At 36.1% G+C, this 16,119-nt stretch overlaps 2 protein-coding genes across 2 annotated transcripts; one reads left to right on the top strand and one right to left on the bottom strand.

Annotated features, from left to right (window-relative positions):
• LOC131594795 (peptidyl-prolyl cis-trans isomerase CYP28, chloroplastic-like) lies at window positions 1-7,396 on the top strand. The gene is made up of 2 exons (XM_058866994.1): window positions 1-780; window positions 7,047-7,396. The coding sequence occupies exons 1-2, from the start codon at window positions 90-92 to the stop codon at window positions 7,253-7,255; spliced, it is 900 nt and encodes a 299-aa protein (XP_058722977.1). The 5' UTR covers window positions 1-89; the 3' UTR covers window positions 7,256-7,396.
• Window positions 7,397-14,122: 6,726 nt separating this feature from the next.
• LOC131597190 (uncharacterized) lies at window positions 14,123-14,497 on the bottom strand. The gene has a single exon (XM_058869900.1). It carries the CDS (start codon window positions 14,495-14,497, stop codon window positions 14,123-14,125), a length of 375 nt encoding a protein of 124 aa, XP_058725883.1.
• Window positions 14,498-16,119: the final 1,622 nt, after the last annotated feature.

The following is a 16,119-nucleotide window of genomic DNA, read 5'->3' as shown; positions in this document are numbered from 1 at the left end:
TATCTAATCTAAGGTAGACCCCACACCGATTAGCTTCTCCAAGTTCTCCTCTGCATAATGAAAAACCTCACTCCTCCACCACCACCACAATGGCCTCCTCCTTAACCCAACCACCACCACCTCTTCCCTCTCTCCACCACCCAATTCCCAAATCCAACCTCACCCGCCGCTCCCTCCTCCTCACCTCCACTGCCACTCTCTCCTTCCCCTCCCTCTCCTCTTCCGCCTTACCCACACAACCACCAAACCCCACCATCACCGACCGCGTCTTCATGGAATTCAGCCTCTGCCCCAACTACTACCTCCCGAATCGCACCCTAGGAGATACCATTTCCACTCTATGCTCAGATTCCACCTCACTCGGCCGCGTCATCATTGGCCTCTACGGTAACCTCGTTCCCCGCACTGTCTCCAATTTCAAATCCCTCTGCATTTCCGCTTCCAGTTCTAACCCTAATTCCTCTTCCTACAAAGACACTATCATCCATAAGGTTTTTCCAGGTCAGTACTTTCTTGGCGGACATCAGGGTCGTCCTGAAAGAGGCGACGTCCAACCTCCTAGCTATCTCCCCCGCAACACTGAAACAATTGACCCCAAGGCATTTACGCTAACACATTCTCGGGCCGGCGTTGTTTCGCTGCCACTCTCCGAGAATGATGATGATGATGAGATTAAGCTTGACCCTGAATACAGGAACGTTGAATTCTTAATCACTACTGGACCTGGACCTTGTCCTCAGCTTGATAACAAGAATGTTGTCTTTGGAACGGTGCTTGAAGGTAACTAACTATTTTTTCACTCTTTTTGATGTGTTGGTTAGCATTAACTAACTTGAAAATTGACCATGTGTAAAAGATTACAAATTACTTTTAGAAGAACTAACTCAATGCTTGTAAATTTTAATTGTAATGTGAGAAATGTCTCCAATTTATAACATTTTTTAGGCTATATCTTATTCAATATGGTATTCTTAGTACACTCATTAAGATTCATGCATAATGTTAACCGATTGCTTGATAGCGGGTGATCCAACAAATCTTGTAATTGAGTTGAATATAACTTGATACTACAAAATCTTCTTATAAAAACTTGTCATACCACAACATTATCCATGATTAGCTAGAAGTGTTAGAGATATTATCATTATTTACAAATTAGTTGCAAGTTAGTTACAAATTGGTTTCTAGATTAGAGTTAGTTATTAGTTGCATGTTAGTTACAAATTGGTTACGAGATGATTGTTAGTTATACTCTTACTCTATATAAGTATCATTGTATCACTTTAATGAATCAAGCTCTCATTTTGATCAATACAAAGTTTGTTACATCTTTTGATATTTTCTCTCTTCTATAGATTTTATAGATGATATCAAGAATCTTAACAAGAAGCATAGGATTCACTTGAAGAGTATAGTAATTTCTTGTTAGCGACTAAAACTTACACAGATTTTAAACAATGAAAACAAAAATTGCTCTTATAAAGTAAACAGAGTTTTAGGACTCATTTGTTTCTAAAACAAGAAGCTTATGATGATTCATTTATATATATTAATAAAAATGGTTTAGCTCATGTTAAACTATTTTAAACTTTTTTTATTGGTTAAGTCTTGTCTACCATGCTGATAGAACCAACTTAAACTTATATGTTATTATTGAAAATGGGGAAGCATCCTCTTTGATAACAACAATGACCCTTCTCTTTATTTATAAACAACCTACTTTATTTTGTCTAACGATCTCTCAACTGATCCCCTAACTGCCTATTAATTAATTAACCATCTAACCAACTACTTAATTAACAAGTAACAACTTATTAATAACTATAACATGCCTATTAAATACACTCCCTCCTCAAATGCCTTGACCACAAGGTGAAAGAGTATGTAACACCCAATATTTCTTATAAATTATAGTCTAGTGGCTGCCATAGAATTTCTACCTGGATCCTATTGATAATAGAACAAGCAGCCAAACAGGTTGAACAAAATCTACATTTAAGCAGTCAGATTGTTGGCTTATTTTTCTGTCATTTTTCAGCTCCTGTAGTAAGGTCAGCAAGAGCAGTGCAAGCTTCAAGCCAGTAGGATTTTTCTTCCTGCTTTTAAAATACCTCCAATCTTCATCTACCAAGTCAGCATGATTGATAGCATGCATCAACTTTCCTTTTCCCTTCAACATAAACACATTCATTAAAATAGAAGTAGTAACACCCTCATGCAGCATGTACCCCTTAAGTTTATTGCCACTTGTATTCAACAATTTTGAATGGTAAGGGCTGCTAGCAGCATCTGGCAGCATACTCCTATTTTGATTGATCTCACTTGTATCCCACTTATGTAAGGATAAATACACCCATTCACCACACTCTCTTTTACTGCCACTCACTGGGTGGTTTTCTTAATTCCTTTGTACCGTCGCCGCATAGGTTCCACATCGAACAGGGATAAAGCTACCTTGATTCTGCTGGATTTAAACACTTTCACAATAATAGAGGTTAGATTCATTAAGTGCACATATGTGCCTAACATCTGACACTTGGTGACAGATGCCCACCCTCTTGATGGTGTCATCCTCGTTCCAATCTCACTTCTCCTAACTTGTAAAGCGATAGCATGTTTGATTTGCATCCCGACTCTCGTTTTTGTAGTCGGAATATCGTTGGAAAATGCTAATGACATCCCGATGATTACCAAAACGCCCTAGTCCTCTCTAATGGAAATATGATACCCTCTCTAATTCTTTCTATTTATAGGCAGCATGCCTTATTTGACCCAATTACCTCTCAACAGATCCACTAACTACCCATTAACTAACCAACTCATTAACCAACTTGTAACAACTTTTTAACTAACAATAACTGACATATCACATGCATTGTATGTAATGATTTGTGTCACGATCCTTGATATGATTTCAATCCAGATTTAGGCTTAATTTAACAACAATGAAATTCAACCAAAAATTGATTAAACAGCATTAATTCACATAAGTTAATAACATAGATATATCATACACACTAAAGAATCCATAAAGTTAAATTAACATTGTTACAGTAAAAAATAAACCAAATCGATTACAAAGTCCTGTAATCAAAATGATATAGATAAATACAAATCATGACAACCCCATCAAATTAAATTATTAATCTAAAAAAACAAAAACTGAAATCATAAGTAAAATTCAAAACTGGAACAAAAAATATGAAACCAAACAAAATTAAAAAGATTGATTAACCTCAAATAAGCCACAAATTTTATCATCAAATTGGCTTTCAAGATCGACGTAACTTCGTCGAGATTTGACACCACCGGGAGGAAAAGGAGAAGGAGAAGCAGAAGGTGAATGAGACTGAAGCAGACAAAGCCAAATTGCCTTCACTCCAGGCTCTTCTAATAGGATAAACTACTTTGCCGCTACAAATAGGAGATTTATTTTGGCATGATTTTTTGGACGATTTGCTATGAAGCGTACAGCCGCATTTGCGATGGTAAGGACGACGCTCCACGGTGTGGTCGTATCCGGAGATGCTGCCTTCGTAATCGACCGGAGAAATCCATCTGCGGCGCCGGTGGCCATGCTGATCGCCAAATATTGTTGTAGTTGACTTCTTGAGAGATCAGAGTGTATATGAGTTGGAACTTGGAAATATATATAAAGAGTTGGAAAGGTTTGTTAATAAAAAAAATATTATTGAAAAGATAATAGAATATTTTAAATAAAAAAAGTAATATTAAATTGTATTATTTTAATTTATTAATAATTTAATAAATTAATAACAACCTAATACTTATTAATAAAGGAAAACAATATTTCATAACAAATAACCCTTAAATTATGGAATATAAAAACTAATTATCTTGTTTTTTAATGAACAACCTTTATTTTTCTTTTTTTTTTCTAACGAAAAAGCCTCCTCTTTTAAATATTATATATAAGACAAATGAGGTATCATAAAAAAAAACGCAACTAGCTTCATTCGTTTGTTTCAGTTTCAAGAGCAGAAAGGAATAATTTGATTGTACTCTCCTACCAGCTGCCAGGTATGTTGTTGCACTTAATAAAATTCTATCAGTGGAAAATTGCGTCTCTTAAATTAGGGTTCTTGGAAGATGAAGTTTGCATTTTATTCTTAGATGCATTTTAACAATATTTGTTTTTACATTAGATGCATAAAAAACTCAACTAACTCATTTGGAATAGATTAAATTTCCTCCTAGATGCCAAAGAAAACTCTATCACAGCATTAGGTTTACGTTTAGCTTATTTTTAGGAAAAAGCCCAATAGCAACCCAATTTCTTATTATAAGTATACTCTCTTATTTTAAAAGTTTTTCACGTTGAGATTTATTAGATCAGATATTAGAATTTCTGGTTTGTTCATCCTGCCTTTTTTAGTAGGAACATACATGTTTATATTTTTCGCTATTAATATTTTTTTCTTGTTACAGAAGTAGAAAATATGAATTGGCATCGCCCTAAACTCATAAAAGGTTGGATTAGGCTATTTACTCTGGTTTGTTTGGCAGAAGCAGAAAATATGAATTGGCATCACCCTCAACTCATAAAATGTTGGATTAGGCTATTTACTCTGGTTTGTTTGGCTGCAACATTCATCCATCCCTTGTTTTTCTTTTTAAGCTATGTAGAAAAGGTATAATTTTAATAAAAATATTTTAACACGAACTTATCCTATTTTTTTCTTCTTTTTAGAATAAAATATTAAAAACTTAATTTTTTTTATATTCACTTTGTATAGGACAAAAAATGCATTTGACCACTAATGCATTTTTTGTCCTATACAAAGTGAATATAAAAAAAAAAGAAGTTTTTAATATTTTATTCTAAAAAGACAAAAAAATAGGATAAATTCGTATTAAAACACTTTTATTAAAATTATACCTTTTCTACATAGCTTAAAAATAAAAACAAGGGATGGATGAATGTTGCAGCCAAAGTAAATAGCCTAATCCAACATTTTATAAGTTTTGGGTGATGCCAATTCATATTTTCTGCTTCTGTAACAAGAAATAAATATTAATAGCGAAAAATATAAACATGTATGTTCCTACTAAAAAAGGCATGATGAACAAACCAGAAATTCTAATATCTGATATAATAAATCTCAACATGAAAAACTTTTAAAATAAGAGAGTATACTTATAATAAGAAATTGGGTTGCTATTGGGCTTTTTCCTAAAAATAAGCTAAACCTAATGCTGTGATAGAGTTTTTTTTGGCATCTAGGAGGAAAATATGCCACGTCATGTAAAAGCAAAGGTTCAAAATTTATTCTATTCCAAATGAGTTGGTTGAGTTTTTTACGCATCTAATGTAAAAACAAATATTGTTAAAATGCATCTAAGAGTAAAATGCAAACTTCATCTTCCAAAAACCCTAATTTAAGAGATGTTATACCAACCATACACCAAACGCAATTTTCTACTGATAGGATTTTATTAAGTGCAACAACATACCTGGTAGCTGGTAGGAGAGTACAATCAAATTATTCCTTTATGCTCTTGAAACTGAAACAAACGAATGAAACTAGTTGCGTTTTTTTTTTTATGATACCTCATTTGTCTTATATATAATATTTAAAGTAGGAGGCTTTTTCGTTAGAAAAAAAAAGAAAAATAAAGGCTGTTCATTAAAAAACAAGATAATTAGTTTTTATATTCCATAATTTAAGGGTTATTTGTTATGAAATATTGTTTTCCTTTATTAATAAGTATTAGGTTGTTATTAATTTATTAAATTATTAATAAATTAAAATAATACAATTTAATATTACTTTTTTTATTTAAAATATTCTATTATCTTTTTCAATAATTTTTTTTTTTGTTATTAAATTATTCTCCTCTTGATAGTGTCATCCTTGTTCCAATCTCACTTCTCCTAACTTGTAAAGCGATAGCATGTTTGATTTGCATCCCGACTCTCGTTTTTGTAGTCGGAATATCGTTGGACAATGCTAATGACATCCCGATGATTACCAAAAAGCCCTAGTCCTCTCTAATGGAAATATGATACCCTCTCTAATTCTTCTTTCTATTTATAGGCAGCATGCCTTATTTGACCCAATTACCTCTCAACAAATCCACTAACTACCCATTAACTAACCAACTCATTAACCAACTTGTAACAACTTTTTAACTAACAATAACTGACAAATCACATGCATTGTATGTAATGATTATTGCGATCAAATGCTTATGTTATTAATTTCTGGAGGCCCCATAATTAGGGCATGCAAAAATTAGTTATGCACATTGTTTTAAATTTCATTTGTGTCACGATCCTTGATATGATTGAGAATCAGTGTTGTCGGTGGTGGAAGGCCAAAAATCTGTCAAATAAACACGCAATTGCGGCCTATGGCAGTTGTAAAAAAATCTGCCACACCATTCTGCCATGGTGCTGCCATTTAATAACACCATTGAGAATTAGTAGTTAAGTGTTGTTGATGCTACTAAGTTGTGGCCGGCCCCATTGCTTTCAAAAACGTTGATGTCCCAATCCAACTTTTGTTTGAGTACCTTTTATTGAAACCTGGTTCTGCATCTTTCCAGTACAGAAACTGGAAATAACATTGTATGAGACAGGGAAAATTAACAAAAAAAAAGTATCGTGTTCACATTTAAGTTTGATGTCTTGCATTTATTTTCAGAATGAGTGGTTTTGTCACATTGTCACGAGTATTAAGATGCTTTGCTGGTCTCATTTTTTGACTCTCTGTGAACTCTAAGCTTGGTAACTAAACCTGGTGAACTGTTGGTGCTTCTGTTTTTTTGTGAGCTTTGTACTCTCCCCCATTAGTAAGTGATCATGTTTTATACCTCCAAATTCAAATAGTTTTGATATTTGATCTCTGTTCACTATACAGCCACATTGTGTATCAACCTATTGATTGGATGATACAAGAGGGTCGTTCAGATATTGGAATATTTGATCTGTTTGCAGACTAGATTATATTTTGTCTGTCTGATCTCTAATCTTATGTTTTTACCAATTACATTTCTCAGCTTCTGGTTGAATTTAATTTCAGGGTTGGATGTCATCACAGCCATAGCTTCCACTCCCACTTACCAACCAGGTGAACGAATTCGCCAATTTAATGACTTGGCAGAATTTTTCGGAGACGAAAGGGCACAGAATGCACGTGCTATATGGAACAGGCCTCTTACCACCATCTATATTAGTGACTGTGGAGCACTAGAGGTTGCAAAGCCTTCTCTCACACCTTCTCTCCCATAATTTATTTTGTTGTATATATTATCCAAGAGAATTTCATTTAACTATTGCATGTAAAATCATACTCAAATTCTTTCAAAGAAAAGTGAACAGAATGAATGACTTGAAACCTGAAAGGCATTGAAGTTAAATATTGGGACAAAATGTAATAATGCAAAGTGAACAAGATGAATTGACTTGAAACCTGAGGGGCAGTGAAGTTAAATATTGGACAAAATGTAATAATGGGCAGTGTTTCTTTTGTTTTGCTGCGGCAAAAATTGATTTTGATTTATTCGTATTACCATATGTTGTTCTAACAATTGGTATTAGATGAAAATTAACTTTGATGTGAAATTCTATTTGACATGACGAAATAGACAATTTTAGTTTATGACAAAGAAGGGTTATAGATCCGTTGGTTCAACAAGGTTTATAGAAAGCGTGGCGTGAAACAAGACAGACAGAAATGGTGCACTGATTGATTACAGTTGACAGACAGAAATGGTGGACACTGATTGATTACGGTTGCAGAAGAAAACCGCATAATGATACGGTTGCAGAAGAAGACCGTAATAGTGTATATGCTTACATATCAATTTGTATTAGAATAGATATAGATAAGCTGAGCTGGCAGTTGTGTAGTGACAGGTGTCAGTCACTGCCAATGCTATATATACATCATATTGTAATCTCTCACATTCAGAGAAAACAGTTACAGTTCATAACAAACTCTCTCATCTCTATTATGCTTAGCTTATACTTTTCTAATATGGTATCATGAGCTTCTGATCCATTGTGACCATGGCTTCACCTACGCCGTCGCCTACGCCGTCGTCTGGTTCGTCGTTAGATGAACACTCTTCTACGCAACCACCGGCGTCGTCTCCTCTGAAGAATGCGTTCAAAACGTTCGCACAACAAATCAGTATCAAATTAGATAACAACAACTTCCTCTCATGGAAGCAGCAAGTGGAAGGTATCATCCGCATCCACAAACTTCACCGTCACCTGGTGAATCCAGTGATTCCTCCTCGTTTTCTCAGGAGGACTCTCTTCTTTTCACGTGGCTTCTGACGACGCTTTCTGATGTCGTTCTTCCGCGTGTTGTCAAGTGCGTTCACGCGCATGAGGTGTGGTCCGTCATCGATCAATTTCAGCGAACTCAGATCTATGCGAAATCGCGTCAACTTCACTATGAGCTTCGTAGTATGGAGAAAGGAGATCGTACGATTGCGCAGTATCTAGGTCGCATCCAACAGATCGCGGATATTCTTGAATCAATCGGTGATCCGGTTTCGCACCGTGATCAATTGGAGACGATCGTTGATGGATTACCACCGGAGTATCAAGCTTTAGCCTCGATTATTCAGTATCGTGATGAACCGTGTGCTCTTGTTGTTGCTGAGACTATGCTTCTCTCTCATGAGGCTAGACTTGAACGTACACCACGTGCTACATCTCGGGCTCCTGTTGCACTCAATCTTACTCAAGGTACGGTTGCTCCTTCTGTCAATTCCACTGTGTCTATGGTGTCTGATTCTCCCTCTCAGGGTTCTACACCACAATTTGAGCACTCTCGTGGTGGACGTGGTGGTAGATCTGGTAACTATAGAGGTGGAGGTCGTAATGGTGGCCGTAGTCGTATTCAGTGTCAGATCTGTTCTAAATCTGGTCATGATGCAAAGGTGTGTTACTATAGACTTGCCGTTCCTGCCTCTAATGCTCCTCAATGGCGTGCACCTATGCAATCTCCTTGGATTCAAGGTGCTCCTGCTCAGCAAGCTCCAAATCAATGGATTGCTCCACAATTTGTTCAGTGGCGTGCACCTGCTGCAGCTCCAAGATCTGACAAGCAGCCTCAAGTCTATATCACTGGTTCTGGTGTTGTTGCTGCTCAACCAGTGGCTGCTCAATCTTCCTCTCCATGGTATGCAGATTCAGGAGCCACGCATCATGTTACAAACTCTGCAGAGCACTTCCTTGAAAGTATTCCTGCCTCTGGTTCTGAACAAGTAACACTTGGGAATGGACAAGGTTTGTCAATAACCTCAGTTGGACAATCTTCCTTTAACTCTTCACACAATCCACATGTCACTCTCACACTGAACAACTTATTGCTAGTACCACAGATCACCAAGAATCTTATCTCTGTTAGTCAGTTTGCTAGGGACAATAGAGTTTACTTTGAATTCCATCCTGATACTTGTCTGGTTAAATCTCAGGCTACTTCTGAGGTGTTTCTTCAAGGAGCTCTTGGCAAGGATGGATTATACTCATTTGGCTCTCTTCAGGCTCTTTCCTCACTCTCCTCTAGGCATACTGCACCTACTGTTCACACACTCACTAGCAATAATTCTCCCTCCCCCAGTGTTACTTCTATTGGCAATAAAGGATCATCTAGTTTAGGACCTTCCTTATATGAGCAGTGGCATAATAGGCTAGGCCATCCTCATCATGAGGTTCTTAAAACTGTCCTTACAAAATGTAACCTCCCTATTCCACAGAAATCTAAATTTGACTTTTGTGTTGCTTGCTGCCTAGGCAAAGTTCATAGACTGCCATCTACTTCTTCCACCACTACTTATCATGCACCTTTTGATCTTGTGTTTGCTGATGTTTGGGGACCAGCACCTATGCTGTCCAATACTGGCTTTAAATATATGCTTACTTGTGTTGATGCACACACCAAGTACACATGGATTTTTCTGCTTAAACTGAAATCTGATGTTGTTCTTACTCTCACCAACTTTCTTAACTTTGTGCAAACTCAATTTAAGTGCACAGTTAAGATAGTGCAGACTGATGGTGGTGGAGAATTTCAACAACTCACCTCTATACTCACCAGACAAGGATCTATCCACAGACTCACTTGTCCACACACTCACCATCAGAATGGCTCTGTGGAGAGAAAGCATAGACATGTAGTGGAAACTGGCTTAACATTACTGGCACATGCTTCTCTTCCCTTGACATTTTGGGATCATGCTTTTCCTGCAGCTGCCTATCTTATCAATAGGATGCCAACTTCAGTCCTCAATATGGACTATCCTTATAGGCTTCTGCATCAGACTGAACCTGACTACAGGTTCTTAAAGGTGTTTGGATGTGCCTGCTATCCTCACCTCAGGCCTTATCAGCCTAACAAGTTCACTTATCACTCCAAGGAGTGCATCTTCCTAGGCTATTCTTCTCAGCATAAAGGATATAAATGTCTGGCAGCTGATAGCAGACTTTATATTTCAAAGGATGTGATCTTCAATGAGATCAGATTTCCTTATGCTGATATGTTTCCCCCTTCTTCCTCTTCTGGCCCTTCCCCCTCTAATGTATCTGTGCCAGTTCCTGCCACTTTCAGAATCCCTTTGATGTCCTCTACTCCTCCTGCAGCCTCTTCTTCCACTCCATCTAGTTTGCAGTCTGCACCCCTTACTTCCTCCCAGCAGGTGCTATCTTCTCCCTCTACCTCTTCTTCTTCTAGCCATACTCTTAGTTTTGGTTCAGTTTCTTCTCCCTCTGCTGTTACCTCTTCTCCTACAATTGCAGCCCCTGTTATTCCTCTCAATTCTCAGAATGTACACCCTATGACCACAAGAGCCAAAGCTGGCATAGTGATGCCTAGATTGCATCCTACTCTTTTGTTAACTGAACTAGAACCTACATCTTACAAGGCTGCTCTTAAGGATTCTAACTGGGCTGAAGCAATGAAAGCTGAACATCAAGCATTACTAGCCAACCATACTTGGACTCTTACTTCTTTACCTCCTAATAGGAAGGCTATTGGATGCAAGTGGGTGTTCAGAATTAAGCAAAACCCTGATGGTACTATACAGAAGTACAAAGCCAGGTTGGTAGCTAAGGGTTTCCACCAAGTTCATGGCTTTGACTTTCAGGAAACCTTTTCTCCTGTAGTTAAGCCTGTAACTGTAAGAGTCATACTCACTCTTGCCATCTCGAAAAGTGGCCCCTCATTCAACTAGATGTAATAATGCTTTCTTGAATGGCATTCTGACAGAAGAAGTGTACATGCAGCAACCTCCTGGGTTCACTTCTTCAGATGGCTCTCTAGTGTGCAAATTGAACAAAGCCATCTATGGCTTGAAGCAGGCACCTAGGGCCTGGTTTGATAGGCTAACTGCAGCTCTGCATAGCTTTGGCTTTACCACCAGCAAGTGTGATCCTTCTTTATTCACACTTATCACTCCAACCTATACCATCTTTATGTTGGTCTATGTTGATGACATAATAGTCACAGGCACTTCTCCCACTCACATTCAACAGCTAGTTGATAAATTACATGCTCAATTCTCACTAAAACAACTAGGCACTCTGCATTACTTCCTTGGCATTGAAGTCTCTCATTTAGCCAATGGATCTCTCTTCCTCTCTCAGGCTAAGTACATTAAAGACTTACTAGTCAAGACTAACATGAGTGAAGCTAAAAGTCTTCCTACTCCCATGGTTTCTAATCTAAAACTTACCAAAGTTGGCTCAGATTTTCTTCCAGATCCCACTTACTACAGGTCTGTAGTAGGGGCTCTACAGTATGCTACAATTACTAGGCCAGAAATCAGCTTTTCAGTAAACAAAGCTTGCTAGTTTCTGTCCCAGCCTATGCAGAGTCATTGGATAGCATTTAAGCGCATTTTACGGTATCTCAGGGGTACCTTGCATCATGGCTTGCACTTCTTACCTGCCAACCCTCTCAAACCTCTTCCCATTACAGCTTTTTCTGATGCAGATTGGGGTTCTGACCCTGATGATAGAAAATCTACTTCAGGGTCCTGCATATATCTAGGTCCCAATCTCATTTCCTGGTGGTCAAAGAAACAGACTCTAGTGGCCAGGTCTAGTACAGAGGCAGAGTATAGGAGCCTTGCTAGTACAGCCTCTGAAGTTCTCTAGGTGCAGTCCCTCCTCACTGAATTACGAGTTCCTACTACTAGTCCTGTTCTATACTGTGATAATCTAAGTACAGTGGCTCTCTCTCACAATCCTGTGCTTCATGCCAAGACAAAACACATGGAGCTGGATATCTTTTTCCTTAGGGAAAAGGTCCTTAATAAAACTTTCTCTGTTAAACACATCTCTGCTGAATTTCAGAGTGCAGACATTCTAACCAAACCTCTTAGTGCTCTCAGATTTCTTGATCTCAAAAGTCACTTAAGAGTTGTTGATAAGAGCTCCATTCCAACAGGGCTGCCTGGAACAGGAGGCTCGGTTTGAAGGGAAGATAATAGTGTATATGCTTACATATCAATTTGTATTAGAATAGATATAGATAAGCTGAGCTGGAAGTTGTGTAGTGACAGGTGTCAGTCACTGCCAATGCTATATATACATCATATTGTAATCTCTCACATTCAGAGAAAACAGTTACAGTTCATAACAAACTCTCTCATCTCTATTATGCTTAGCTTCTACTTTTCTAATAGACCGCATGTTGATACGTCTATTTAAACAAGGTGATATATGATATCCAATCGAAGAGCACCTATCAAACATAACCGCATAATATTAAAAATCTAATATTTAAAATTGATTGAATGTAACAAACAGCTTATGATTTTTTTAGAAACTGAGTTTCTGTCAAATCTTATATCTATTGTCCAACATTGCCTCAGTTCATGTAGATTAGGATCTCGTGGAAAGCCGACCAAATGATAGCCTTCAAACTATCTAAGGATATTAGACAAAGAGACTATCTCTTTATTTTTTTGTTATCTGCATGAAAAGCTCCCAAATAACATTGAAGACTATGCTTGCAGAAAATTAGGTCATTCGATTACTCATATATTTTTTGAAGAAGATATCCTCCACTTTGTTGAAGTGTCTATTGAACATGCATATTGCATTAAGCACTGCCTTGATGAGTTTTGTCAAGCTTTTAGACCACGATTGAAAGCTTAAAAAGCTCCAATATATGTGAATGGTTGTGATGCACTGACTGTGTAAAAAATTTTACACTGACATTGCATATTCATTAAACCCTTTTTCTAAACTTGCAGACACTTTATTGCAATGACATTATAAAACATACATGATTCACTAAAATGCCTAATCTAGGTAAACATTTAGGAGCAAATATATTTCGTAAAAAATCATCTCACAGTCATTTTAAACACACAAATGATAATAACCCATAATTGTGTGTTTTCACATGTAATATGCAAAGCTACCTATAACAACTTGTGACCAAATGATGTTTAGCGTGTTACTCAACTTTTGTAACTTAAAGCCTATTCATATAAGAGTTTGGTGAACATACTTAATGTTTTTCTCCAAACTTTTAATAAAAAAAGTCTTACTTATTAAAGTTTCATTTAATTAAACATGGACAGCTATCTTTAGCTTTCATAGAAAAAAGTTTATTAGTCCTTTTCAATAAAACACTCAAAAGTTTTTGAAAATATGAGCTGTGTTCAATGCACTATTTGCTGGTCACATGGCTATCTTACAAGATACAATATGTTGTTTTATTTTTATTTTAAAATTAAATTAAATTAAAATAATCACAATACTTTCTCCCCCTCACATTTTATCATCCAAACACAGCCCTATATAGTTAGATCCAAATTTCGATTTCAATCCAGTTTTAGGTTTAATTTAACAACAATGAATTTCAAACCAAAAATTAATTAAACAGCATGTAATTCACATAAGTTAAGAACATAATATATTATTATACATACTAAAGAATCCATAAAGTTAAATTAACATTGTTACAATAAAAAATAAACCAGATCGATTACAAGGTCCTGTAATCAAAATGATATAGATAAATACAAATCATGACAACCCAGCAAATTAAATTATTAATCTAAAAAAAACAAAAACTGAAATCATAAGTAAAATTCAAAACTGGAACCAAAAATATAAAACCAAACAAAATTAAAAAGATTGATTAACCTCAGATAAGCCACAAATTTTATCATCAAATTGGCTTTCAAGATCGACGTAACTTCGTCGAGATTTGACACCACCGAGAGGAGAAGGAGAAGGAGAAGCGGAAGGAGAAGGTGAATGAGAAGAATAAGCAGAAGCAGACAAAGCCAAATTGCCTTCACTCCAGGCTCTTCTAATAGGATATACTATTTTGCCACTACAAATTGGAGATTTATTCTGGCATGATATTTTGGATGATTTGCTATGAAGCGTACAGCCGCATTTGCGGTGGTAAGGACGACGCTCCACGGTGTGGTCGTATCCGGAGATGCTGCCTTCGTAAATTGGCCGGAGAAATCCATCTGCGGCGCCGGTGGCCATGCCGATCGCCAAATATTATTGTCGCTGACTTCGTGAGAGATCAGAGTGTATATGAGTTGGAACTTGGAAATATATATAGAGGTGGAAAGGTTTGTTATAAAAAATGGAAAGAGAAAAGGAAGTTTGTAATTGACGGTAAAAGACACATGTGGGTGTTGAAAGAGCTGTGAGATCCGTGTCTTATGGTTCAGTTTCAAGACCGGGTAGCATTAGAGTCAATGTTTTAAAAACCAAACCGGAGAAAGAACCGTTAAAACATGTGGGTCATGGTTCAATCGGTTCAACCGGTTCAACCGTGATTGAACCGTATATTAAATTTAAACTAAAAATATTAATAAATATATTATATTATTAAATATCCTAATAAAATTGATTTATATCATAATTTGTAAAATAAAATTCTCAAATAAATACGATACTAATAAACAAGCTTACAAAATAAGAAGAATGCAATGTAAGACCTAATAACAAATCATAAAATTAGTTAAGGATCAATATGTATATATTTGTCATAATTGTTTAACTCAAAGCCATAAGTTATTCATCAATATAATTTTTTACATCTCTTTACATACCAACATCGGTTATCCTGTGTCCACATACATTACATTATTTCTTCTCTTTCTATTACATTTACAATTGTCTTGTGTCCTTCAATTTTATTCTTTGTTTTCCATCTATACAATTTTAAATGTTTGCTATAATTATTTTTTTAGATTTAAACAAAGAAATAAAATGAAGTAAAACATAAAAAATTATCTTTGATTTTTTGAACCGTCTGGTTCATCAAAACCGGTCCCGATTTTACTGTTATTTTGCGCTTGAAGCAATTTTATCCTAATTTTATAGACCTAACCATTTATTGGTCCAAACCGAACCGGATTAGACAACGGTTCAAGGTTGAACCGGTTCAACCGGCCGGGTCAATTCGGGTTTTAAAACATTGATTAGAGTATTTACAATTCATTCATCATGCTAGGTGGTTGGATTCTAGTTAGGAAATAATGTATGTACATGTTCCGTGTTGAATTTGAATGTGAGAATCCAAAAAAAGGTGATGTAACTTATGTATACCTTATTTGAATAACGTACTAATGAAACAAAATTGAGTATTTTTTACTAGAAAAACAAAAACAAAATTGACAATTTTCATTTAAATATGAAAATAACAATTCATAAAAATTACTTATTTCCCCAATTTATAAACATGCTTAAGAAAACAAATATTATATTAGAACCAATGGGTTCGTTTAATTTAAATATTAAAAAACAAAGCAGGTCGGAACAAATTAAAGGTGTGGTCTTAAAATTTTGGTCTGTCTTGTCAAAAAATAAGAGTGGAATAAACATAGTTGAGAGTACAAGCCTAAAACGTTGGTCCGTCTTAAAATGAGGGCAGAAAGAATATAGTTGAGGGTGCGAGCTAAAAATTTAGGTTTGGCCCACAAAAAAATGAGGACGAAGTAGGTCTTCACATACTTCACCTTTAAAGCGTAAATTTTTGAGAATTTTATGTAAATGTATGTGTCCACAAAAACACACAAATAAATAGGACGGACATATTAGAGGGTGCAGTCCTGAAATCTTAACACGCTCGACGGTAAAAGTGTGGGCAAAACGGA

This window comes from Vicia villosa, linkage group LG4 (genome assembly GCF_029867415.1).
Source record: "Vicia villosa cultivar HV-30 ecotype Madison, WI linkage group LG4, Vvil1.0, whole genome shotgun sequence".
In the NCBI taxonomy this organism is placed as follows: Eukaryota; Viridiplantae; Streptophyta; class Magnoliopsida; order Fabales; family Fabaceae; genus Vicia; species Vicia villosa.
The sequence above is the reverse complement of the archived record's forward strand: the minus strand, read 5'-3'. Positions and strand labels throughout refer to the sequence as shown.

Bases quoted from the DNA above. Each gene is read 5' to 3' on its own strand.
- LOC131594795 (XM_058866994.1), top strand. From the start codon at position 90: ATGGCCTCCTCCTTAACCCAACCACCACCACCTCTTCCCTCTCTCCAC. The intron at 781-7,046 runs GTAACTAACTAT...ATTTAATTTCAG, and splicing joins CTTTGGAACGGTGCTTGAAG to GGTTGGATGTCATCACAGCC.
- LOC131597190 (XM_058869900.1), bottom strand. From the start codon at position 14,497: ATGGCCACCGGCGCCGCAGATGGATTTCTCCGGCCAATTTACGAAGGC.